Source organism: Gymnodraco acuticeps, unplaced genomic scaffold, assembly GCF_902827175.1.
Source record: "Gymnodraco acuticeps unplaced genomic scaffold, fGymAcu1.1, whole genome shotgun sequence".
Classification (NCBI taxonomy): domain Eukaryota; kingdom Metazoa; phylum Chordata; class Actinopteri; order Perciformes; family Bathydraconidae; genus Gymnodraco; species Gymnodraco acuticeps.
In genome coordinates this window covers 5,903,040-5,930,999 of record NW_022992351.1, presented here as the reverse complement: position 1 = coordinate 5,930,999, position 27,960 = coordinate 5,903,040, and the positions used below count along the sequence as shown (strand labels likewise).

At 42.3% G+C, this 27,960-nt stretch overlaps 1 protein-coding gene across 1 annotated transcript; it reads left to right on the top strand.

The window, feature by feature from the left end:
* Window positions 1-20: 20 nt before the first annotated feature.
* Window positions 21-27,775, top strand: rimkla (ribosomal modification protein rimK-like family member A). The gene is given in 6 exon segments (XM_034209036.1): window positions 21-1,293; window positions 17,850-18,080; window positions 20,477-20,563; window positions 21,766-21,969; window positions 23,471-23,916; window positions 23,919-27,775. Coding segments are annotated over 6 exon segments (1,197 nt in total). The 5' UTR covers window positions 21-1,130; the 3' UTR covers window positions 23,985-27,775.
* Window positions 27,776-27,960: the final 185 nt, after the last annotated feature.

Below are 27,960 nucleotides of genomic sequence, written 5' to 3'. Positions count from 1 at the left end.
GGGTCACTCGCAAACATTTCGCACCAATATCACATGGGAGTGTTTTCCATCTCCTCCGCAGACACAGTGTTCCCTGGATGGCAGTGCTAAACCCGTAGCCTCTGCGGAAATACAAGTCATTGGTAGAATAAACGCCTCTCAGACATCAGTGCAGAGCAGAAGAAAGAAAAAAGGAAGATGGATAGTGTCTTTAGTTTGTGATGACCTTGTTTAATTTCCTGCCACTTCGGCATGGAGACAGCGCTGTCGGTTTTCGCCAAACCTCCTCGCACCGTCTGGTCTGAACCGGTTCGGGATGTGCGCGGTCTCGTGCTCACTGCAGACTCCACGCACGCACTGATTCGCGCAGCAGTCCGCGCCCTCTTCACGCTCCGTGCAGAAACGCTCTCATTGGTCAGGATGTGCACGACCCACCCACATCTCCCGCGTGCTGTTTGGACGACGAGTGAGTTCCCCAGTTGTGATTGGTCGATGCCCCTCCAAAACTTTTATTTTGGGGCAAGCCCCGTTTATTGTGCACGGGCACGCGGAGAAATGGAGTTGTAAACGAAGCTCGTGCACTTTTCAGCACCAAAAACTCGTGGACAGCAGCCAACGGAGGAGAAGGGGGTGACGCTGAGGGTTAGCTTATTGTGATAAACACAAGACCGAGCGGTTTGCGACGCCACACTGCCGCTGCGATCGCGGGAAACCTTCACCGGTGGCACTGAGTCGGGGAGGGACGACACACAGCGGCACAGCCTGTGCTTTGTTCGCCCCGGCGGGCAGATCGTGCCGCGAGCTGGATATCGGTTAGAGACACGTTTCAGCGGGTGAACACACCGTTTTTCTCGGTTCGCTCGTGTCGAATTTTTCGCGGTCTGGAGCCCACTAACTGCACCCCGGGACGACCTAACGCCTGCAGATGAGGGGAAACAAAGGTGATAACGACTGTTATTCATCGGTCCGCGCGACGGTTGAACCGGGGTCCTGTTTTTAGCCACATAGCAACCTGCTCGTGCTGCTAGCCTCTCCATTGTGTGAGCAGCTCTGCCGCCAGACCCCCGAGTCACTCTCTGCCGCCACACACCTGCTATAACTGTGTGTTCTCCGCCGGATTTTTTTAACTTTTTTGAATCCACCCATCCAAAATGTGCTCTCGGATTTGGTTCGTGACCGACCGGCGGATCAGCCAGGAGTACCCGCAGGTCCAGATCCTCCGGGCGCTGAAGGAGCGCTGCTCCGACGAGGATGTTGAATTCCGCTCGCTGCTCATGGATCAAATCGTGCTAACGATCAGCGATGGACAATTAGGCAAGTATCTCACACTTACTCAAAGCAGTGGATGTGTTGTGCACATGAGTGGTGCAGTGTAATTAATTCAGATGTACACAAAGTCAGTGGCATGGGGGTATTGTTTGGGTAGCTCGCTGCTGTGAGGCGGGGAGAGGGCTAGCCCAGTCTGCCTGCTAGCAAGGAAGCGGATGGTAACCACAGACGTGACCGCCTAACCCACTTTCCAGCTAGACTGCCTCCAGAGGGGAGCGACGATGCTTGATTTCATTTCGCTGAATACGGTACAATCCCAACAATGCCGTCGATTATTTACTTAAGCATCAACGCACTGGGGATATTCAAATTACAGAAGCATAGTAGCTGAAACAATACGATGAGTATTTTACGTGTTAAAGTGGGGTTTTCATGTGGTAACCTGGCGCCAGGCCGAAGAAGCCACACATGTTTCACATAACGTTAGAGAAAAGGCCGCCAGTAGACCAGTCTGGTGATTACTTTAATGTTCTCTTCCTTGATTAAAGGTTATGAATAATATTACACCAGATGTAACCAGTACCAAAGAGGCTATTTTAGAATGTATTCTTATATGAAACAAAAGCCCACCTAAAACGTATTCACAATAAACAAATGAAACAAGTAAGCACATATTGCATCTGTAGAGCCATCATCTGTACCTGTGTATTGCTATTTATTGATTACTTACTTGTTTTGATCTGATTTGTATTGTTATTTGTAGCAACGAGATGTAGACTAACAATCAACAACACAGGACTGAATACAACAAAACACTGTATGAATGCTAGAGTATAAGGCCTAGTAGGAATACTATGACAGATCCACAGAAAGCACATTTGTGTATAAAGACAAATTAACTTCAGCTAATTCTTTCATATTTTCTGTTTTTGTTTGACTTTATCTATGCTACTAACATCGTGATGTAATTTGTGTTGTCATTTTGGCATTGCTATGTCCAGAAGACATAATGTGTGTTCTGCTTATTATGAGATGACAATGTTTCCCAGTATGGACTCAGGGGGGCTTGATAATGTGGTGGTAACAGTAGGAACTCTCAACAAACAGACACACATTGAATGTATCAGGGCGGTGTGAAGTGGGGCCGGTGTCACCAGATGAGAGGCGTGCAGGTCGCAATTAACACATAAACGGTGTAGGCTGCCCCTGGCAGAGGCTGAATAGTTGGGAGAGTATGTTACATTACATTTAGCTGACGCTTTTATCCAAAGCGACTTACAATAAGTGCATTCGACCAGGAAGACACAACCTTGAAGAAAACAGAATCATATAAGTACATCAGGCTTCATAGAGCTAAAACATTTCAAGTGCTACTCAACTGGCTTTAGATAAGCCAGTCCTTTATTAGTATATAAGTGCTTTGTTAGCAGTTCTTTGTTAGTAATTCTATCGCTCGAAGTGGAGTCAAAAGAGATGAGTTTTCAGTCTGCGCAAGCAGATGTGCAAGCTATATGCTGTCCTGATTTCAATGGGGGATGGATAGGGGTGAGATTGAGCAGCACGTCCCTCACAGACTGTTACATCAGGTCAGCTGTACAGACCAGTCATGGCAGAGCTTTGAACTCAATATGGGTTTAACTGAAATGCCAACAATGGAGTATTTAAGGTGTTTTAACAAACTGCTTGTCTGTCACATACACTAGTAAGGCCAAAGGACTATTTATGAACATAAACAAATCCTAGAAGTGCTATTTGTGTCATTCATACAACATATCTACCAAATGATAATTCAATGCAGTTGTTGCTACCATGGCTAGATAATCTTATTTTAAGACGAAGCTACTCTGTAATCAAAAATGCTAAACATTTTCTAGGAAATATACTGAAATTAGACAATATTAGCCAACACAGACAGATAGGAAGCGGCTGTCTAGATCTTTAGTTTAGCATGCAAGTCTAGAAGGGCATTTAGCAGGGTCTGTAATCCATGCTGGACCCTAGTCTGCATGCATCTTCTGAGCCTTGGCTTGACACCACAGATTACCAGCCAGTAGGCAGATTAGACACGCTGTAGGCCTGCATCACAGGGAGCCGTAGACTACAGACTGGCTGGGCTCTAGGGCTGCACCAAACGACTCATTTGATAATCGATTAATCTATCGATTAATGAAACGATTAATCGACTATTCAGACTATTACTGTATGCCTTGCACAATTTCTCAAACGCTCTTATTTAGCCATCAACTTTTAGATTTAGCTTGAGGTTGTTTTAGGCATGTGGAAACTAACAATGAAGACAATAAAGATGAATACTTAATATTAATAATATTTCACATCAAAATAAACAACACTGTTTTAACAAATCGTATTAAATAATCTGATGACAGACTGTAAACAGAATAGCTGAAACTTTAACAAACTAAATAACTCAGTTTCCTCTAATCATTAACCCGTGTTTGTATCATTGAGTTAACTCCGTGTGTTGCTGCTAGCATACATAACACCTGACGTGGAAACGTTACTCGTGGATGGGGCTACAGAGCTGCTAGAAAGACGGTCGAACCCGGTACATTCCTCCGTCTGAATGTGGAGCACTTTTGCTAAATGTTTAGACACATTGCTCGTGTTCCCGCCCTCACATGCTAAACTCTTATTGCACTTTTGGCAACGAGCATTGTCCACATCGAGACGGGTAAAGTTGAACCACACCTCGGAGCGCGTTCTCTCCGCCATCCCCACCGTGTGTTGCTGCATGTAGCAGCCGCGTGTGTGTAAACTGCCCCGCCCCCTCGCACACAGACGGGGGAGAGAGATCGCGTCTGGATTGGAAAGATCCAAAATACATCATAGACACATTTGTTTGTCTTTTTGCATGTTAGAAACGAGTTGGTGACACTAAGACTGCGATATAATGCTTATGTAGCAATGTAGTTATCGGTACTGGAGACATTTAAAAAAGACATGTCATATGGGTTATATGACATGTCTTTTTTAAATGTCTCCAGTACCGATAAAAAGACCAATAACCTTGGAGCTTGTAAAATACACGTGATGACGTCACCAACGAATCGACGACTGAATTAGTTGGCAACTAATTTGGTCATCGATTAAGTCGATTAGTTGTTGCACCTCTACTGGGCTCATGTGCATACTTGCCCTGAACATCTAGCATTACATTCAGCTTTTTGTATTACCCACTCTACATCTACAATACAGCAACGTTAGAGTTGGAGGGCAACATCCAAACAGGAATTGGCCAACTAACTGCAACGTCTTGATCTAGATAAAGATGGCAACCTTTGTTAAATGCATATTCTTCCAGGCTTTTACATCTCAATGTGGATTCACATACATACAGTATAAGATTAGTGTTTCTACAACGTTTCTACACTAGAAACATAAGTGATTGTGATTGGAAAAAGCACTTAAGGTAAATCACCAACTCTTTGCAGTGCATGACATTAAGGATTTTGGGAGATGGCCCTATGGGCCATCTAAGCTAATTTACAGATGGCCCTGAGCCCAATAGAGATTGCCCTGAAAAATGCGCGCGGACGAAATGACGCACGAAGGGTTTGGGGGGCCTCCCCCTAGAACATTTAGATTTGTGCAGGTCTTAGATGCTGTCTGGTGCATTCTCTAGACTGAATTATAAGATGAACCACCACAATATTATATTGTACAATTTCAATTGTATTCTTCATTTCACTTGTTTGTTCTTGTTTGTGTTTGCTCGCTTGCATGCCCTGCATAGCTATAAGAAATACTTAAGTTGTTGGTCAAGACACTTTCCATCTGATGAAGGCAAATGCCTTCCCAGATGTAAAAAAGTAGAAAACATTACATTCAGTTATAACTACCAAAACAAACATTATTTACACTATTATGGCCCCTGTTAAAAATGTTTGTAATGTTATCTACTGTAAGTTGGTCGAACGAATGCCTCCTCATCCGGAAGCTGACCGAGCAGCAGTCGAGAGGAGCCGAGCGCATCCGCGAAGCACACAAAATGGCGACGTCAGAGTTCCCGTTAGCCGGCAAATCTAAATCTCTTCGGTCAAAATGTCCGGTCAAAATAATTTCCCTTTAGCACAATACCGCTTCAGTTGCGCCACTTATGTGACAGACAAGAAGAGTATGTGACAGACATGAATAGTCAATTCTAATGTCTAACACTTAATGTGGAGAAAGATGTCCTGTGTGGGTTGATTGTGCGTTGATCTGTTGGTAATGCCTCGGGGTTCCGGTGGGCATGTAAACAAATGCATAATGCTGCGCTATACTTTGTGGCCTCACCAAGTTGCATAGCGACACTTATTGTTTAGGTGTCTTTTAATAAGCAGGTAGTCATATCATTAGCTAGAACTAGCTGGATCTGATCGATATGGACATAAACGCGAGTGAAGTCTAATCTGACGGGAGAGAGAGATCAGCTGCTGCTGACGAGTCGACACGCAGCTCTGCATGATCACATGCAGCGGTGAGCGGACAAAACACACACTTCAGGTTAGAATATCACACATAGCTATTTTAATTACCTCTCAAACTACCTGAACTAGTTATAGATATGTTTAGTTTTACTGTCGGGTCACTCATTACTGGATCCGCAAGCTGCATGATACTGGCATAATAGATTGCCCGATCGGGCAACCAGCAGGTGAGGCTTCATTGCCCGAGCTAAATACTAGATGGCCCCGGGCCATCGGGCAGTCCTTAATGTCGAGCCCTGCTTTGGTAATAGTTATTTACCAACACGGTTCTTTGTCTTTAGTGCATTTATATTTGAATAAAACTATGCATTTGACTCAAGAAATATGTATCAATACAGGGCACTTCACGCTTAAGAATGATATGCTTCCATAACTGGTTCAAAGATGCCTTTAGACTGTCACAATCTTAAGGAGAACCCAAATGCAGCACTCGAGAAACCAAGGAGAATTGGTAATACACTTTATTGGAGATTCCACTGGATCTGAGGAATTCCAACCGAGCAGTTTAACGCACCGGAGGACAGCGGGCAGAAGGTGAGTCAGGGACAGGCAGAGAGTCAGGGAGTAAGCGAGGCGGTCAGCGGGGATACAGGCAGGGTCGGATAACAGGCCAGACAGGATAGTCGAGGGACAGGCAGGATCAGGGAACAGGCAGAGCAGGCAGATCGAGGACAGGCAGGGTCGGAACCGGGTAGGCAATCTAGTTTCAAACGCGGGAAAGACAAGCATGAGGCAAAGTACAACCTGGCAAAGAGTGTGTGTAAGGTGCGGGTTTAAATACTGGCAGAAGCTAATGGGTGCAGAAGAGAAAGAGAGTGAGCTAATGAGTGGGTGTGGAAAACAGGTAAGACAGGTGAATGGAAAACTACTGGTAAATGATGGAGCAGACTATGACATAGACAACCTCAACCAACTAAAGCTGAGGCGTTGCACATGAGTATTTGCTTTAGGATAGGGTAGGTCAGAATGCAATCCTAAAACTGATAGGCTAACACCCTTACTGCTTGCTATTTCAAATGGCTCTGCATTCTCAAATCAGGTTGAGGTCCAGGTTTCACACTGAAGTTAATGGGTTCAATGTTTCCCTATGGGGGAGAGATGAGTGCACACACACACACACACACACACACACACACACATACACACACACACACACACACACACACACACACACACACACACACACACACACACACACACACACACACACACACACACACAGTTATGTTTTAATGACCAATGATGGCCCCTCACATAAGACAGCCAAACCCAGCATTCAGCTAGCTAGTGGCATTTCACATCCCATGATTTGCACTGAGGGGTGTTTAAACAGAGACTGGATATGAACGCCTGTCGCAATGCTTTGTGATCCCTGCACATGCCAGTGGGCACACTTATACCCAGAAGATGATAAATGCAACGCTCCTGTGTCAGTAAATTAGAAGGTGGAGCACTAAGGAAGACTCAGAATCTTAATTTACCTCCAGACATGTGAGTGTGCATCAGCAATATTACATGCAGTTGAGAAACTGTAGCTCTAATGCCAATACTTGTTTACTTATTTATGTAGCACAGATCCCCTTTGGTGAGAAATGAACTTTACGATGATCAGCAGTATGGCTGTTTACCTGATTTACATTCACAAGCTGTTGTGCGTTATTTTACAGGTGGTTAAAAAACTGAGTTCATGCCATAAATTAGGGAGATTTGATAGGCCTTTATCATAGTAATAACCTGAAACCCACTTTAAATTCAAAGTTATATTATACAAATGTTTACCTTACAAATACATTTTTATTATAATAAGAGATAATAATTGGGCATGCCCTTTGCTCATGTCACACCCCCAGAGGAAAAGAGCTTGCTCATGAAATGGCAAGCAGTATCTCATTTGCAGGTTCTGACATACAGACCACAAATATTTGCATTTTATTGGTATCGCCGAAGAGGCTCACAGTGCCTGCTTTTTCCTCTAGATAGAAAGAAGAATATATAAAGGGAGCTCACATTCTAGTGACGGCAAACACTGGACTTTTTTTCGTTTAATGTTATTGTTCTTCCTGAAAATACTATTTCGATAATCCAGAGGATTAAAGGGCCTGTGGCTTGGGTGCTTCGTCATATAGCCAGGGGTGTCTCATTTGGTTCTCACAGTACTTGATTTCTTCTCTATATAGGAACAAAGAAATGACATATGAAGGGAGCTCATAATTCAAGTGAGGACAAGATTGATTGATAAACCCTGAACATATTGACTGTCTTCATTAGCTGTTAGTGAAGTTAGATTTGCATTAAAATCGTTCTTGTGCCAGAGTCCAGTTAACGTCCCAAGCTGCTGCTCCAGACTCTTGTCGGCATGCACCCACTGATCTGAAAACCAGCCAGAGCAGCTGCTCATCAACAACATTTTTGTTGTAACTGTAGACAACTGAAGCAACTACTGTGCTTGTTTTATATTATTCTGGCATGTCACAGAGATGTTGATTTATGACTAAACAAGAGAGCATGTGGAAAGTAAAGAACCTTGCACAACACAAATCTAATCCATAAATCGGTCATTATTAGCAGATGAACAACACAAACCTACTAAAATAATCCATCACTAATAACTGTTGTGAATCTGTGAATGTCAAGCCTTACTTTTTATATATCGTCATACTAATCATACTTGACTTTGTCATTTGCATAGTTGCAGTAGCCAAAGATAGCAGTGTCTACATATGGACTCTTAAAAACGTTGAACTTCACACTTTCTGATGCGAAATGATGTTGCAAAATGTGGTGAAAATAAGCTGAAGGTTATCACAAACACACAGTTAATATTTGAAGAATTAGGATCTTCTGCATGCAAATGGCCTAAATGGCACCCCACTATCTGACAGCAGGCATCATGCCAAAAAGATTTCCTATGTATACTGGTCACTCTGGCAGTCAAGCATCATTTGGAAAACACATCAGTTAAAATGGCCTTGTTGAATGTTATTTTTTCAAACCAGTTGCTGTGGCTAGGGGATTCAAAATATTTCCTATGCATGATTATGGCAAAAATACAAAAATAGCCATTATGTAAGGCTTGGCGAGAGTGTACGGACTCACTCAGTCACCTCACCCAAGCACTTACTCCATTCCACATACAGGGTTTTTACGGTCATTAAAAACCTGGAAAAGTCATGGAAATTCAAAATGCTAATTCCAGGCCCTGGAAAAGTTATGGAAAACAATATTTTTCCCAAAGTTTTGGAAAAGTCATGGAAATGTAACTAAATTGCATCAAATATAATTTATATTTGATCTAATCGCCAAAATAGTAATACTATAATTAAAACTGCGGTCGCACTTGTGCGCGCAGTGATGAGCGGGCCCTCGCGTCCGTGCGCCTGTCGGGGAGGGCGGCAGGTCGTCCCGGCGTCAAGCAGACGTGCGCGAGTCCTGGGAAATGAGCCGTTTGTCATTTCTCTAATTTTCGCGTCCCAGACTCCCAGGTGCTCCGGCAGCGACCCGGAAACGGATGTCGAAGGAAAACTAATTTCTCTAAAGGGTCGTCGAGGATCGATTATCGAGGAGGTTGTCTGGAGGAGCCGTAACCGAGGATACACTGATTTAGAGGAGAGAGGAGTGTCTCTGGAGGAGCTATAACCGAGGATACACTGAAGTATTCTCCTGAGACGATTTCAGCCAACAGTGATGTTTAAAAGAGGCGTGACGCATGGCTGGACTTCTGTCAAACGAAGCACAGCTCTGCAAACTGTTCCCGTTGTGATTATAAGTTATTTGAGATGATCAAATGTGCATCAGATTTTCTGCCCTTTACCGTTTGTTTACTCACTAATCACATGTCCCCTGGATGTTAGGTGATGTTACAGTGAGAACAGCTGCTGAGGTCAGTGCAGAAAGCAGAACAGTGTGTATAATATATATCGCTCAATAACAAATGTAACAGGCCTACATGTCACACTGTATTTGTAGGCTTTAGGAGATATCTACAAATAAACATTAGGGTTAGGGTTAGGGTTAGGGTTAGCGAGTGTCTTTTGTAATGAATATGCCGCCAGCAAAGGGCGTTGTTGGACTAACAGTAGGTGTGTGTGTTTGTGTGTGTGTGTGTGTGTGAGAGTTGATGTGCCAGGCAAACAGGCGGGCCTCAGTAGCTTATCTGACATATAATTGGTCAAAAATGGTACATTCTCCGTTAGCCTACGAGCTCCCCGTTTGAGCGAAGGACTATTACTTCTCAATGTAGCATGACATTGGATATGCGCTGAAGTTGTCCTGGATTGGAATTGTTCCGATCATTCCCCTATGAGGAGTTTGCAGAAATGTCCTTAAAATGCATGAAAACCGCAAATTTTTGTAAATGGCCGACTTCCTGGGGGGCGGGGCTAATGGAAGGCAATTTGAAATATGTGTGCAATCATAATAGCAATATGTATACAGCGTTTCGTGAATATTGGAAAAAGTATACGCGAGTAGTTTGGAGTAATTTGGAGTAATTTGTGACATGTAAATCGTAATAAATGGTGTATTCGCTGTTAGCTTACGACCTCCACGAGTGATTTTTAAAAAATGTGCTCCTCAATTAAGCATCATATTGGATAGGGGCTAAACCTGTCCTGGATTGGAATTGTTCCGATCATTCCCCTAGGAGGAGTTTGCAAGAACGTGCGTAAAATGGCTGAAAAACGCACATTTTTCAAAATGGCCGACTTTATGGGGGGCGGGGCTAATGGAAGGCAATTTGAAATATATGTGCAATCATAATAGCAATATGTATACAGCGTTTCGTGAATATCGGAACAACTATATCCGAGTAGTTTGGAGTAATTTGCAACATGTAAATCGTCAAAAATGGTATATTCGCTATTAGCCTACGACCTCCACGAGTAATTTTTCAAAAATGTGCTCCTGAATTAAGTATCCTATTGGATAGGGGCTAAACCTGTCCTGCATTGGAATTTTTCTGATGATTCCCCTAGGTGGAGTTTGCAAGAACGTGCGTAAAATGGCTGAAAAACGCACATTTTTCAAAATGGCCGACTTTATGGGGGGCGGGGCTAATGGAAGGCAATTTGAAATATGTGTGCAATCATAATAGGAATATGTATACAGCGTTTCGTGAATATCGGAAAAACTATATGCGACCAGTTTGGAGCAATTTGCGCCATGTGAATAGTCAAAAATGGTGTATTCGCTGTTAGCCTACGACCTCCACGAGTAATTTTTCAAAAATGTGCTCCTGAATTAAGTATCCTATTGGATAGGGGCTAAACGTGTCCTGCATTGGAATTTTTCTGATCATTCCCCTAGGAGGAGTTTGCAAGAACGTGCGTAAAATGGCTGAAAAACGCACATTTTTCAAAATGGCCCACTTTCTGGGGGGCGGGGCTAATGGAAGGCAATGTGAAATATGTGTGCAATCATAATAGCAATATGTATACAGCGTTTCGTGAATATCGGAATAACTATATCCGAGAAGTTTGGAGTAATTTGCGACATGTAAATCGTCAAAAATGGTGTATTCGCTGTTAGCTTACGACCTCCACGAGTAATTTTTCAAAAATGTGCTTCTCAATTAAGTTTCATATTGGATAGGGGCTGAACGTGTCCTGGATTGGAATTTTTCCGATCATTCCCCTAGGAGAAGTGTGCAAGAATGTGCTTAAAATGGCTGAAAAACGCACATATTTCAAAATGGCCGACTTGTTGGGGGGCGGGGCTAATGGAATGTATGTACAAATATGTCTTCAATTCCATGAGGAATGTCTGTGCCAAAATTCGTGAAGTTCTGAGAAACTATGAGACTACCACACAATAGGGGGCGCTAGTGAGCAGTATTTTAGAAAAATTACGTTTTTTTTTTTACATTCTTGAAAAGGTCGTGGGCTGTGACGTGTGTACCAAGTTTTGCGTACCGAAACACATTTTAGCACATCGTCATAAAAAAAAAAGTACAGGCCACGCCCACATTTGTCATTCGTTGTGACAATTTAAATATAAGTCCATACTCATCCCCAGAGTATGTCTAAAAAAAAAAAAAATATTTCGTCCATCAGTTCATGAGTTATACATTTGTCATGTTTTTGGCGCCCCCTATAGTCCAAAATGGAAATTACTTGTTGTGCCTATTCCCCAATACAGATTGAACATTACCAGCAAAATGTGTGTTTTTTTTGTACATTGTTGATGAGTTATGAGCATTTCTATCTAAGCCCCGCCTTTTTGCGAACACGTTTAGAGTAATGAGGGCCACATTTATCGACTGAACATGCTCATTTCCTACGATAATGTGTCTGACCCTCCGGCGAAAAAAAAAAGTTTTCATTTTGTATAATCATTTTGCGTAAAGATGGCACTCAAGAGCACACTAGTGGTGGTCTTCCTGGCGGGATTTGAACTCACAGCCTTCCGATCTTCAGCCCACCTCACTAACCATTAGATCAATCACTACCCTCTCAAATGGAATGGACCATGGACCACACTGTTTGAGACCCACTGAGAACTTAAACTAAGTTAACTATCTAAACACTCAGAGTCCTTTACCTCACCTGAGCTGAGGTTATCCCGAGCTTGAATGACACACAGAGACCAATCAAGGGCTTTGATTTATGATCTCTATGACAGTGGCCATGTTGGCAGGCCACATCATGTAGACAGCCAGTCACCCTGTGTGAGGCAGGCCACTTAACGAGGCGAGATCAGAGCAAGGGAGCGAGGGATCATTGTCCACAAGTTAATCGATCGCAGATGGTGTCGTGGTCACGGACGAATAAAAAAAAAAAAATTATAAAAAAAAAAAAAAATGGGTCGCGAAATATACTTGGGCGGCCGTTAATATACCTGGGCGGCCCGCCCAAGTATAGTCTATGTGTGGGAAACCCTGGTATAGTAATGAAACGTAAAATGGCATTTAACTGACGAGGTATTTTGCTGGTGAGAGATTTTAGTTGCTTTAGCGTGTAGAAGCTAGTAAGCCTACTATTGGATTTGTTTTAGATATGTCACAATCTTAAGGAGAACCCAAATGCAGCACTCGAGAAACCAAGGAGAATTGGTAATACACTTTATTGGAGATTCCACTGGATCTGAGGAATTCCAACCGAGCAGTTTAACGCACCGGAGGACAGCGGGCAGAAGGTGAGTCAGGGACAGGCAGAGAGTCAGGGAGTAAGCGAGGCGGTCAGCGGGGATACAGGCAGGGTCGGATAACAGGCCAGACAGGATAGTCGAGGGACAGGCAGGTAGTGATGTTACGTATTGCGCCGAGGCTTCGGAGCGTGTGTCGAGTAATCCCCGAAGCTTTTTGTGAAGCATGTATCGAGGCTTGTATCGTTTTGGGCCAGTGACGTCATCGATGACAAACGAAGCCTCGCTGCCTGTCGATACCACGTGACTGCTTCAGGAAGCGATTCTGATCGGTTGAACCGTTGAACCACAACGCTCATAATACCAATGGATGTATAATAAGAACCATATTACCCCTCCTGTACCCGGGCCCGGTGACACGATGGAATCAAGAGAGCTCAGACCCTCACCTATATAGAGGTCGGAACATGTCATAAGTATAAATAGATACAAGCATAAATAAATGTAGGAAAAAAAACATGAATGAATAAATACAGGAATAAATATGTTACAGTATTTTCAGGGAGATTCAGCGTGTGTGCTGTGGCTCAGCTGGAAAGCAGTTGACTCACGATCGTAGGGTTCCTGGTTCAACGACTCGTCGATACGTATTTGTTGTTGTTTATAAAAGCTACAGCTAAATGAGATAATGTAGTTAATAAATGTATTCTTTGATATGGTTTAGCCTTTCTCAGGCTACAACATGGTTACGTTTATGAATATTATTAAGGAATACAAATCCCTATTTATAATGTTTACCAGCCTCCTTAGGCTTTTCAATCACAATCATTCAACTGGAATAAAAACAATATTGTTAACATGAAAATATGATTTAATGTTCGTTGTTTAGAGTTATTCTAAGGCTTTACTCATTGGGAACTCGGTATGAGATACAGCACACTGTTGAGATGTCCAATCTGCCTGTTTTACACACTTTGACCAACAGGGGGTTTGTGTTCAAATGAAGCCCATGATGAAGCCTCATGAGATGAACCCTTTTGCGAACCAATTGGCTGGAAAGCTTCAAAGCTTCATAAGGCTTCATCTCGCCATCACTACAGGCAGGATCAGGGAACAGGCAGAGCAGGCAGATCGAGGACAGGCAGGGTCGGAACCGGGTAGGCAATCTAGTTTCAAACGCGGGAAAGACAAGTTGAGGCAAAGTACAATCTGGCAAAGAGTGTGTGTAAGGTGCGGGTTTAAATACTGGCAGAAGCTAATGGGTGCAGAAGAGAAAGAGAGTGAGCTAATGAGTGGGTGTGGAAAACAGGTGAGACAGGTGAATGGAAAACTACTGGTGAATGATGGAGCAGACTATGACAAGATAGGAACAACATGTTTCATATGCAGACCTTATTTTCCTGTTCCATGTTAAAATAAACCATTTTCAGTGGTACCGCTGAGAAAGAGTAATGTTTTTGGTCATGGAAAATTAGGTAAAGGTCATGGAAAAGTCATTGAAAATCATTGGTGAAAAAGTGTATGAACCCTGCACATAGCAAACATTATTTGTATTAAGCGTTGGTAGCAATTGACTTTATTGTATGCTTATAGATTAATATTTTACGATATACAAATATGTTAGAGTCGAGTTACTTGTAATATTGATTCAGGCAAATGCATGTGCTCCGAATTGAAGTGCATGATGCTGTAAAGTGTGATATCAAAGAAAGCTGGTACCTTCAAAAACATGCATTCAGAGCTTTTATCAGTACATAATTGTGTTTCCATCATATGGCCAAACCAGAAGAATAAAAGATGATCATTTAAATTACAGTCAATGTTATTTAATGAGAAAATTCTTCAGTGGCAGTTTAATGTGTTTTGTTGATCTCTGTTTGTATGCTATTCTGACAGATATTTTAGTTTTTTTGTCTAATGATAGTTGAGGTACTGTGAATGCTAAATTAAAGTATGCTAACTATCGGCTAAACAGTACACAGGCTAACTAACAGATGATGTCCATGTCCAGGATAACAGGGCCTCTGTGTTTGATTATAAAATGATCTTTTAGCTTGGGCTCACAGTAGGACTGCAGTACATGTTTTTGCCTGATGAGGTTAGTGCAACATTGACCATTAAAGGCATTATTCGCAAAACCCTATCAAACCAGAAAAACCATGGGTGAACCTGCTGCCCCATCAGGCTAATTTAGACAGTATCCCCAGACACAGACTGCATTCAGGGCACCAGTCAAACATTGGCACAGCGTCTGTCGGCATTGCCTGCTTTGTGACGTTGCAACGGTATGCATAGAATGCTAGTGCTTGTTAGCTTTGTCTGGCATATTTAAAATGGGATGCACATATACAGTCCATTGAACATTATTATTGTCTGTTGTAGAAGTCAAGAACACATTGTAACTACAAACGGGTCACACCCACACCAAGTGTAGACACTAAAAAGCCCATGTTGCTTTTGTTATAGAGCAAAATGGTCAGGAGGGGGTCTGAATGTTTTCGCACTGGTCACATGACGTACAGTGCACACGAACACTTGCTCAAATGAATAGGACTGATTCATCTGGCTGCCTCATTGCTCTCTGTTTGGTTCCCCTGGAGATGGAGACGAGCACCATGAACAGTGAATACTGTCTGTCAAAAAGCATGAGACCACATCCCCTGGCACTTCCCACTGTAATTCCATTCTCAGTGCTCTCAGTGACTGCACAATCAGAGCAGTGTGGCTGCAGAGACCGTCAATTCTCCTGCTTCTGTACTGAGATTGTGAGAAGGAAGAGGAGGAGTAAAAAGGGAGGGTTGGCAGTCTTTTCATGGCTCCATACTTATTTTTTCATTCGCCCATTTGCCCCTACCTTCCCTTCCTTCCTCTGTGGTGAGTTTGGAAGACATCCCTGACCTATCCTGCCTCTCTTTTGTTCCCTCCTCTACCTGTCTCTGCACAGAAAGAGCTAAAAAGCTAACGTTGGCCACACCCAAAGTGTACACATGTTATGTTGGTATGATGTACAGTGCATCTGCCGACACATCTAGCTGTCTGTTCTTATTACTAATCAACCGCCGAGCTTCTGGTGACCTGTGATGATCTCAGCCAGAGGTGCTGTCACTATTGTTAGCTTGCAGATTCTAAAATGGCTGAAAATCAGGTCACAGAAGAGGTGAAGTGCTGTGCAAGTGACAAGTGCGTCTCCTCCCGTCCCCCTGTGCAATACACTTTCAAATACGTGCATATCCTCACAAACACACAGGTTTCGTTGTCACCCAATCTGTTCTTCCCGATGTCGAGCTGATGGGTCGCGTTGCCTGCTAAAAAATCTCACAGTCTGTCTCCGTTTCCTTTTCTCATCCATGGTGGAAAGAGTAACACCATTCACAAGGGAAATGCTGCCAATCTATAGCTATGGCAATGGCTGGTGAGTTTGCCATCTGTGTTTGGCAATTATCAAGCCAATATTCAGCTTGAATCTTGTTCTGATCTGCAGATTAAGATGGCTGTTGATACAGACTGGGCAATGCTAGTACATGTTGAAATGTAGCTGATCTTTAGCCTTGTAGTAGAGTTAGTGTATGCCACTTTTATACTGCCATTCTACCATACAGGCTTCTTTTTCAAGTCTCCCCTGTTTTCAATGGCAAGTACATGCTGTGCTGAATTGAAATGGCTGATCAGTGACCTATTCAGATGTGCTCTGTTAGCCTGTTGTATTCACTTTGCTCACATTTGCATAATAAAGTGGCCACAGGCTGAGACATTGAAAACCAATGTCATTTTAACATTCAATGAAACAAAACACCATTATGTTTAGATAATAGTCACCAAAAGACAATGATGTTGCATTGTGACAAAACAAGATTACCATAAAATATCAGGTTACCACCCTGATGTGTTTTGCTGTGTGATTAACATCAAGACCCTTGGGGTTCAAAGCATCTCTCTCTAACCCACTGCCCTACATTTAGACAAACAGTCAACAGTGTCAGTACAGAAACACGGATATCTCTTTTTCAGTCAAAGAACATTGGCCAAATAGGTAGTGGAGCTGGCAGTGCTGTAAGTCGACTTTGCCTGCAGCATGCAAATAATTGTATCAACTGGCAATGTGTTGTACGTCATAATTTAACACAATCATCCTTGGAACTGGATGCCTCTTTCTAGTCACTATAACTCTGCCAACTCTCAGTCAGATCTGTGTGTTCTGTGGGAGGAGGGTCGGAGCGTAGTCCACCACAAATAGTCTCCATAAGGAGATGAGTTAACTTTTCCAGCAGGAGTTGGTGTTTTCTAAATCCCAGCAACCCATTTCACAATGTTTCCAGCTCCTGCAAACATGACCTTAAGGATATAATGGAAGCTATAAACTAGGACATGTTGCTTTTTAATGTGGCTGTGGGTCCTTGAGTGCAACAAACAGTATTGATGTGAGAAAGTTTTCTTTATTAGTGGCTCGGAATTGTTTGCTCTAAAAAGTTGTTTTGGTTGGTCAGAGAAAAACGTTTTAAAAGATACTGGTTGGTTTGTACTTCTTGTTAGGGCTGCTCGATTATGGCAAAAATCATAATCTCGATTATTTGGGTCAATAATTGATATCACGATTATTAAAAACGATTATCCATTTACTTTGAAAACATCCATTTATTGAAAAAAATAAATGTGAACAGTATGTTTTTAACAGTTGATTACCCTGAACTTTAAGTATAATTCAACTGAAAAACCAATACAATGTTTTTTTCATAATCGTTGCAAGCCAAAATCGTAATTGCGATTAAAATACGATTAATTGAGCAGCCCTACTTCTTGTCAGTGTTTTAAGGTGTTTTGCTTATTCTTTTCAACAAAAAATCCATCTTCTTGATCTTTGTCATTTAGCATGGAAACTTGTAATCTAAATGCTATTCATATCCTCAGAGGAAACTACTCTGAAGAACTCACTGTATTTATCAGGATCTAAAGTTGTTTTGTTATTTGTAGCTTTTTTTGTAGCTAACTTTTGTTTCACTATAGTAATCTTTCTTCTACCCCTCCTGCCTCTAGGTCTGCGAGTGGAGCAGGAACTAGTGACATCTTATCCACAGGTGGTGGTGGTGCGGGTGCCCACACCCTGGGTGCAGTCAGATAGCGACATCACCGTGCTGCGCCACCTGGAGAAGATGGGCTGTCGGCTGATCAACCGTCCCCAGGCTATACTTAACTGTGTCAACAAGTTCTGGACCTTTCAGGAGCTAGCCGGCCACGGAGTGCCTCTTCCTGACACCTTCTCTTACGGTAAATCAATAGTTGTCATCTTTTTTTCACAGTGTTGGTGCGTTGTGGTAGCACTGTGCTGTTGTAACCAAGTCTCTGTTCAGACCTGGCATTGACATGCGTCTTTGTTGATCCAAACACGAGTGGTCATCTCTAAGTAAATCAGTTTACAGCTGGTATTGGAAAGTATCTTTAGCGGCATCAGTTTCGTTTTCATATATCAACAAAACACATTTTTCAATGAAAAAACGTTTTGTTATTAGTTTTCTGTGTGTATACATTTCAGTTCTCACACTCACCTAAATGACATGCATTGACAATACAAAAACCTGCAATGACTAATTTAAAAGCGCCACAACAGTCTTTGTCTGCCTATTGGTGCGCTGTTCTCCACCCAACAGCGGTAACCGAGACGCACAAAGCTCCAGAGAGCCGAGGATAAGAGCAGGTGGTCGGTCCTCAGATCTGTGCAGAGCACCGGAACAAAAACACTGACAGTATGAAAACAACATCCAAACACAACACTCACTCTTGGTGGTTTCTGTGACATGAGAACGTTCAAAATACTGTTTAATACAGAAACTGCTTGAATACACCAAGCTATCCATAGCAAAGACCTTATTGGTCAAAGCCAGTGATTGATTACTTACTCTGCATTAAGCAGAGGATATTGGTTGATTAGACAGTTCTTTAATGTGGCCCATGATGCATTACTGCACCCACAAAAAAAAAGAAAAGTCCACAGGTGGCGCAGACCACCTCTGGATGTGTCCTGAGCAATCAGATCTCCATTCACAGCATTCACATGTGTTGTTATAGGTCACCAGAGAAGAATGTACTCTATACGCCTCCTTTGGGAAATTCGTTTTTTTAAATGTAATTTTACCTAATTAAGAAAAACACACAAACAGGAAGTCAGGATGATGGGTCTTAGCAGGATAGGTTTGGTACCTTGCTCTAGGGCACATCAGGAAGGCCCGGGGGTTAAACTGCCACCTCTTCAGCTTCCAGTCCACACTCTGTATTTGGACTTGATCCGGCTACCCTCCCGTAACCAAGCCACGCCCCTGTGGACAGCATCACTGCAGTCAGTTAATGAATGTGGACGCATCTAGCTTTATTAATGCTTCCACTTCCAAGAGTCCACACTGCATTTCACCTGATGTAGGGCCCTTGGTGTTCAGTGCTTTAGCATGCAGACTGCTATTGCCTTAGCAGAGTACATAAAGTGTTGCATATTCTGCAGATGAATTCATTATGAAATGTATCACTAGTTGTTGTTATAATACAAATAGATATTCTCTGTTAGTACCGATAAACAAATTCTAAGGTAATATAACTGCACCGTCCTTAATGAAATGGATATGAGCATAAACAGCAGCACTGCTGTGTCACGTATGTTGTTTTTCTGACATTTCAATCACATTAGTTGCATCACAGGCTTTAGTCTGTATAAAAGGATTAATAAACCATCAGTAGCTCATTATTCTGCTGCGATGACTCAAACAACAGAGAGAAGATTACATTTACATATCTGGTCAAACCATTGACACAACCTAAAGACATGAAGGGAGGCAACATGAGCCAGACTGCTGTTTTCATTTGTTGTAGTTTCTGCTTTCCAAAAATCCCCAGTGCTGTGGTGTTTGTGAGAGCAGACAGAGAAGGGTACAGACAGAAACAGAAAGAAAGAGGAGGTGGTGTTTGGCCTACATTCCTTTCGTCTCTGCACAGTGGGCCAGGCGATGCATGCAGAGCGGCTGGAGAGCCTATGGAGAGCCCCTTCTAATCGCCCCACCCCATGGTTTTTCAAAATAAAAGATGCCAACGCCTCCCTCCTGCTACCTCTGCAGCCAATGGCTGTTCCCACATTGGCTATCCACTCCCTCTGTTTCCTCTGCTGTTTCTCCCGCTCACTGAAAACACATGTGAATCAGCGCACCCGTGTGTCAGAACAGTTCACATCTGTTCCGTTGACCGAATGCCAGATAAGAACAGACAGGCAAACAATGATCGAGAGAGGGAGAGGAGTGGAAATGGGTTCTTACACATTTTTCAATCACTTCTTGAGCCGAAGTAGAGAAAGCTGGATCACATCTGCTGCTGCAAGCTGCCTCTCTCGGTCACCGTGAGATATGGTCAGCTGCTTCACATTAATGCATCCCTCTGTGACCGCTTTGTTCCAATCTCATGAATCAAGCAGCAAAATAAGTATAAGCTCAGGACAGCACTCCTACAGCCTTGCTTTATTGAGTCACTTCTGTTGCCATAGCGACAGGCTACATTCCCTCCCCCCACCTTGTTCAGATGGCGGTAATGTGTGAACCATGCTATCAAAACAAGAGCTTTGTTTATATATATTTCACCCCTCTGATTGGCTTCATGTTTCTGTGTTTGTGTGCATGGGCATTTACCAGGAGGGCATGACAACTTCCGAAAGATGATTGACGAGGCAGAGCCACTCGGCTACCCCGTGGTGGTGAAGAATGCACGGGGCCACAGAGGTAAGAGCGTCAGTCTGTTTCTCCCTGTCACCAGCTCTGTTCAACACACCTCACCCCAAAAATCAGTACGCAGCTACTGGCAGCTCAGTCCACTCTGACATGAAATTCATTGTCAGAGTGTTAAATGATTTAGGACTGTGGTGCTGCAACAACCCAAAAAAAGCATGTAGTTGTAATGCTTGCATCATGGCCGCTGGGCTAATCATCTCTGTTCCTGCTAAATTGGCCGTAGTTTTCTCATTTTGAGTGAACTCACAAGGGGCTTGTGGAACATTCTAGCTTTCCCAATAATGTTGGAGATGAGCCCCAAGTGTCTGCTGACCCATTAGCCTTTCCCTATTCAAATTATTGACACTTGCCTAGCGTGCCAAGGAATAACAATGCACCATGGATAGCCCAGGCTGCCGGCACAAGGCATTGATGGGGAATGCAACTTGAACCTTTTTATGGGGGTCTTCCTCTCAAGGGTTGCTTTCCTCCCCTCAGTTGTTAACCTTTGTCATTGGCCGAAGTCCAATTCCTTCTCTTGAGCAAATACAAGGCCTGTTAAAAATATTTGAAGGGTTGTTTAAAATCTTAACAACCCTTGTTTTTAAAGGGTCAACGCTAGATGCCAAATTGAAATGTTCTTGCTGGTCAATTCTTTTGAAAGTGCTTCAAAATCTAGTATATGGATTTGTGGGCAGCTCCGCATGTTTTAGTACCATCGATACAAAGTAGTCATGTGTCTCACTGAGCCCTGAACAATTTCTAAGCATGCTAGCTTGACAATGTCCTTCTTCACATCTTCATGATGTTACCCAGGGATTGCTTTGTCATCTTATTTGGATCGTCACCTACACACAATGTACAAACGCACAGCAATCACAAGATTTCCCCCAGTGCCGGATGAGGGCTTGACAACAAGGAGACGAGGCCAAGTGGTACTAATTAAAACAGGCATTCTCTATCCTATGTGAGAAGCAATTCTGTGGCCGCTAAGAGGAGTGTCCCATCCATTATACAAAACGCAGGAACTGGCAACAGACTTAGTCAGCAGATGCTTCTAATTGTCAGCAGAATCGAAGACAATGCATCTTATTTTCATGTTAAAAATCGACATTATAACACACATCTCAGACCCTGCAAGCATGCAAATATCTTTGTTATCCTGAAAGTAACTCATATTGATTTTTCTTCCTTCATCTTTTGTCTCTTCCTAGGCAAAGCTGTGTTCCTGGCCCGAGACAAACACCACCTGACAGACCTGTGCCACTTGATCCGCCACGACACCCCCTACTTGTTTCAGGAGTATGTCAAAGAATCGCATGGCCGTGACGTCCGGGTGGTCCTGGTGGGCGGCCGTGTCATCGGCTCGATGCTACGTTGCTCCACGGACGGTCGCATGCAGAGCAACTGCTCTCTGGGTACGCAAACGCCTCCGAGAGCCAATGATGACACACTGAATTACTAAACTATTGAACACTGTCACACACTAATTACATTACTGAGCTGCCCCCCCCCCTTCCCCTCATTACAGTTACCAGCACTGCCACACTGGAAACATTTTCTATTGCGTTTTTTTTACTCTGACATTTTGAAGATATCCTTTATGATCCCAAATTGGGAAATGTTTTTCACAGCAGCATATTAAAACAAGGCATTGCACATCATTTGATAAATAAAAATAATAACAAATAAACCAACATAGAATAGAAGCATCTCAAAATAGAAAATAAAACTGAACTAAAAAGTAAAATAAATACTCTTTCTACTGTGAAAGACAAACATCAGTAGACTACCTGTCAACTAAACACTATTAAGGGTCAAATAACAGCTAACACATTTTAAAAGTAGGATATTATTAACAATAAGTGTGCAAGGAGTAGCAAATTAAATACATATAAATGTGAAATATACAGTGTTAAAAAAAGTCCAGTTATAAATTAAAGACAGGCTTTAATTATTTAAAAAAGAGCCGTGTGGCACATTTAAGGTGTCATGGCTGCTCTTATCATTCCTGTGTATGCGGGTAATATTTAACGGTCATAGCATTTTTTTTATTGTTTATCGAGAATAACAGTCCATCTGCTATATAAACCAGTTTTTGGAATCGTGGCCAAGTCAACAAGCTTGTCCCGAATGTGCCCTGCAGACATCGAGTGAGACAGCATTCCAGCTGATGAGACTGATTTTGCGTGACAGAGTATGAGCAGTGCTGCTGGTGAAGGCTGCTTATTGGCTGTGACATATTTAGGACGCTAGTAAGCAGGTTGTTCTGCGTTTATGAAACAGATCGTGTAGACAATTGCACTCACTGTATGTGGATCTGGTGTTGTATTTATATATGTATCAGAGTTCTCACATATTTTCCATGACCTTTCAAGGACACACTACAAAATGTCCATGGTGAAGTAAACCAACAGAACTGTGACTCCAGTTGGAACAGCAACCTTTTCAATATCTTATAGGTGTTTTATGCCCATATTAACTTCATATACTACGTCAATACTTCAAACTAAAGGCACAGTGCATAAATAGTTCTGTGTTTACATCACTTATCAGTCTTCACTGGCTTTTAAGCATGAGGCCAAACAGAACCCACTGTACGATCAGTGTATTCAAATGCATTTGATAAGACTCATTTCTGGATGCAAGTCTAACAATAAACATTGCCGCAACATCATTATGTAGCTCTTCACAATTTAATTTATACTAAATTATATATATATATTTATATTATTAATATTTGCTTTTACCACTTTCATTACTTTTCCTGGCCTAGAACATATTTCTTAAATCCTCTGCAAACACTGTATGATAGCTCTTGTTTGATAGTAGATTATTCATGACAGTCAGGAGGTTGAAATGAATGAACCTGGTTGTTGTGGGTATTAACCAGCGCGATGTCTCTGTCTGGACTGTTAGGGGGTGTCGGTATGATGTGCCCACTGAGCGAGCAGGGGAAGCAGCTGGCCATCGAAGTGTCCAACATCCTCGGCATGGACGTGTGCGGCATCGACCTGCTGCAGATGAACGACGGCTCCTTTGTGGTCTGCGAAGCGAACGCAAACGTTGGCTTCATTGCCTTCGACCAGGCCTGCGGCATGGACGTGGCGGGCATCGTCGCCGACTACGCCCTGTCGTTGCTCCCCAGCCGCCTCACCCGTAAAATGTCCCTGCTGTCCGTGGTGTCGAACACCAGCGAGACCAGCAGCGAGCCCGAGGTGTGCCCCGTGCCCACCGGGGGTGAGGGCTCGCTGCCCGAGGCCGTCTGCAACATGTCCGTGGGTTCTACCTCCAGCGAGAGTGACCCCGAGCTGGCGGAGCCCTCCCAGTCCTCGCCCGCCAGTCCACAGCCCCCCCCCTGCCCGACCTCCCCGATCCAGCCTACAACTTCAACACTCTTCTCGCCAATGAGATCAAATTATTGACTGAGTAAGATGCAAGCAGCTTCATGCACACACACAAACACGACAAATGCATATGAAGAATGAGCATACACACACACACACACACACACCTGTACGCATGGCAACTGACATTCCTTTTGTAAACACATATCAATTCAAAAACCCTTCAAACACGTTGTTTAATGCAAAACATGAGCGGTGAAAACACATTCAAACACAACCACGGGAATACAAACACCAAAACATGAGCCTTATCCTACTAACTCCCTTAAAAAAAAAAAGAACAAAAAAAAAAAAGATCTGAGGCTGCTCCCCTGACTCCGCGCTCTCCAAAACTGCAAACCCCAATTTTCAAACTTAGCTTACACTGCAGCATGGTGGCGGGAGTGGGATATAGTGCATACGTTTACTAGTTTCAATTTAGCAAAAATACTGAGGGTGAAGGTGGCGTTTCTTGGGGTGGGTGTGGGATTCCAATAAAGGCATGCACCTGTCATATTGTTTCCTTACTACACCGTATTATTTAAAGGAGAGTCTATGGTATGTTGTCTTAAAAGAGGGGTTTCCTGCTGAGACTAGTACGGTTAGATGGATTGAAGTCGAGATGAAGTGTTTTTTTTCCAAGTCATTCGCTCCTTGGGAGAGCGATACATCCTCATGCTGGGCACATTACCCTGACAGTTCTGATGTAGCCATGTAGTGCTCCTGTCGAGGGGCAGAAACTGAAGCTAGGCAAATGAAATGTCAATTTGACTGCTTTTCATAACGAGAGTTAAATTCACTACACCTTTCATATGTTGTAAATCCAACTACAACACAATGTTTGAACTTTTCTACAACTAAAATCCATTAAACGCCAATTTTTAAATATTAAAATGTAGCCCAAGTTGCTACATTGACACTGAATAAGAGGTTACCTTGTTCATGCGTTATATTATCAACCCTCTGTTCACTGTGAATGAAGCAGGATATTAATGTAAGCAGAACTGCGCTAACCGGTGTGAAGTAGTAGAAATAACAAATAGCATTTCTGTCTGAGTCACAACCTGGAATATCAAAATGAATTGAGTGCAATGACTCCATTTTTTTATTTTATATTCCTAGCCTGTTTGATAAGCCTTACCAGCAGCAGCAGCAGTTTGTTGCTTTTTAAAAATATAAAATGTCTAGCACTTTACGATAAACTGATGTATTTGTTTTCTCGCTCAGCGGACATATTTAGGAAACACGAGACAGAGTGTGAAAGCTGCGTCCACACCAGAATATACCTCAGAACAGTGACTCCTCACTGCCATAGCAGGACATAGATATTCAAACATACAGAACATATCAGCCGGGATGCTTGTGGTTTTCAAATGGCCCCTGACCCAGGTGTTCCTTCCTTTATGTCTAAGAGCTGTAAGTGTGTATTATTTTGTATTGCTTTACAGCTTTTTTTGTAAATATTTAGATAGGGATTTAGCTTCGATGCATACTAGTATACAGCTGCTGAAACTGGAACGGCTGACATAACTGCCAACATTGACATTTACATAAGCTATTGTGGACAAACTTCTTTGTATAGACCTGCCATCTTTAAAGGTTTAAAATGAAATTTGGTGCTAACATTTCTGAATTTGATTAGATGTGTTTCCTCAGTCGTATGAGTTGTAGATTTTTTTTTATAACAATGAAGTATCCTAACCGTTAGAATATGTTGGCATAGTGTACAAATAATATGGGATTTATATTTTTGCCGCATCTTTGAATAGAATGTTACTTTTTATTTTTCTTGGAGAAGAAATGGAAAAACAAAATCCAGGGATTTCAGCGGCCAAGAGCATATTGCTTACGGTTTTTGTGTTCTGTTTATTTACCTCCTGTAGGCCTTCTGAAATAACTACTAAAATAGAGGTAGGGCATGGGCTAAATGCCATTCATTAGGACAAATGGGACAAAAGCACAAACATTAGTTGTTCTCCATAGTGACGTCCATGTTTTTAGACTTATAATAACCCTTCCTGTTGAACATATCTCAGGGAAGCAGCCTGGATCTCACCCCTGACCCCCAAAAGCACGACATATCCATTCGAGCTAGAGACATGCAAAACATTACACATAGCTACAGGCAGACAGAAAGATACACAAACAACAATAAATAAAAGGTTGTGAACTACAGTATAAGACATGTGGTGTATACCATGGTTACCATTCACCTTTTCTCCCTGCTTGTTTTATATTGTTCCTTGTTTTCTTCCTAATTTATGGTCTTTTTAAAGAAAAAGTGGTTTGTGTACACTAATGTCTCAATAAAGTGAAACCGCTGTGAAGCTTAATAATATGTTCCTCTTTTGTGGGCCGAATTTACTAACTGCCTGGGTTCTAACAGGGGCCTGCTTGAGAGTGCCACATCTAAAACCGCCAGACAACAGGAAAGGCAGCTTTCACTCTAAGTCTGCTGTCAAGTGATCACAGTGGCTCCACTGAGAGAATTACACCGTTTACACTACTGTGCTGATGGTGTCCGCTATCTCTAGTATCTGACAAACAAACTGTGAAATCCGCTGATGTCCACTGTCCTGACATGCAAGGGGCCGGTGGGCTTGATTATCAACAAGTCCCATCCTAAAATAAAAGCTTATATGAGTATCTCCAATTGTTGTCCCCTATTTTTCAAGTCTTCGTCTTTTCATTCAAGCCTTCGTCATCCCACATGGTGTATGTCAGTGAAAATGTCAGATCACATATCCTTTGAAGACATAACAAGCCAGCCATAAGAAAGAGTGAATGTGCGTATCTCTCTTGAAGCCCTGTTGTTTAAATCTGTAGTTTACACATCATCCATATCCACACAGTGCACATTCAGCCTCTTCAGGTTCATTTTACTGTGCCCCAACAACTGTTGTAATGCCTTTTTATTGCCTGGCTTCCTCTGGGAGCAATGATTTGAGGATCAGTCGGGTCAAGATCCCAATTCAGGTGGGTTTCTTTCTTCTGCTTTGTATTCGTAGACCAGTGGCCATGATACACGGCATGGAACCTACTGAAAGAAACGGGCACGGCATGTTGTGACACAGGGAAGGAAGAAAAACGTGTTAATCATGAAATGATGGAAAGTGTATTGCCCTGTGGTGCTTGGCCAGCCTGGAACAAACATGAAAGGACCTTTGGACTAGTCACTGTGTACAACAACACAAAAGAGCACACGGTTACTATTTCATTCCAACTGCTGCTAATGTATATTTGGCTACAAAATTCAAAAGGGAATATGCGGAAATCAAAGTGTTTCCATGTTTTGCTGCCTCTCGACACATGAAAATGAATCTGAATGCCAAAAAACAAACATTTTGTTGTATAACTTAGTACTAGTAACACTAGTAGTGAGATGATTTTAAAAGTGATACTTTGTTTTGATAATGAATTAATTTTTCAGAATTGTATATAATATGTAGGATTTCTCAGCAATCACCAGGTTCATTTTATGTCAATGTGTTTTAAAACGAACCTGAGGTTTGCTAAAAGTTGACAACATTCTTTGATTTGCAGAAGGAACATGCAATGTTTATGCTCTGTTGATATATAGACATTAAATGTCTTCAATTACATCTGCATAGCATATGATGAATTGATGAATGGTAATGGTCTGCTAGGTACGAGGTGAGCAAAAACTTTGCAAGAAAAACTGTTGAAGCAAATGCCCTTGCCATGATTCTGTTCTGTATCATTCTAACAGTGTTACAAAACGGATCCAAAAGTCATGTTATTCACAAATGTGCAAAAGGATGTAAATATATATCCCTCTTTTTTTTAGAGTCAAATAAAGATGAGCATTCAAAACCAACCAGTGTTTACTCCTTTTTTGTTTCTACAGGGTGTCCGCGGGGTCTTAAAAAGTATTAAAAGTTGATCAATCAATTTAGCAAAAATGAAGGCTATTTAAAAGTATTAAACGGCATTTTCCAAGGTATTACATTTTGTAGCTTGTTTTCAATAAGTATATCAATTGTCCAAAGAGGTTGTATTCTA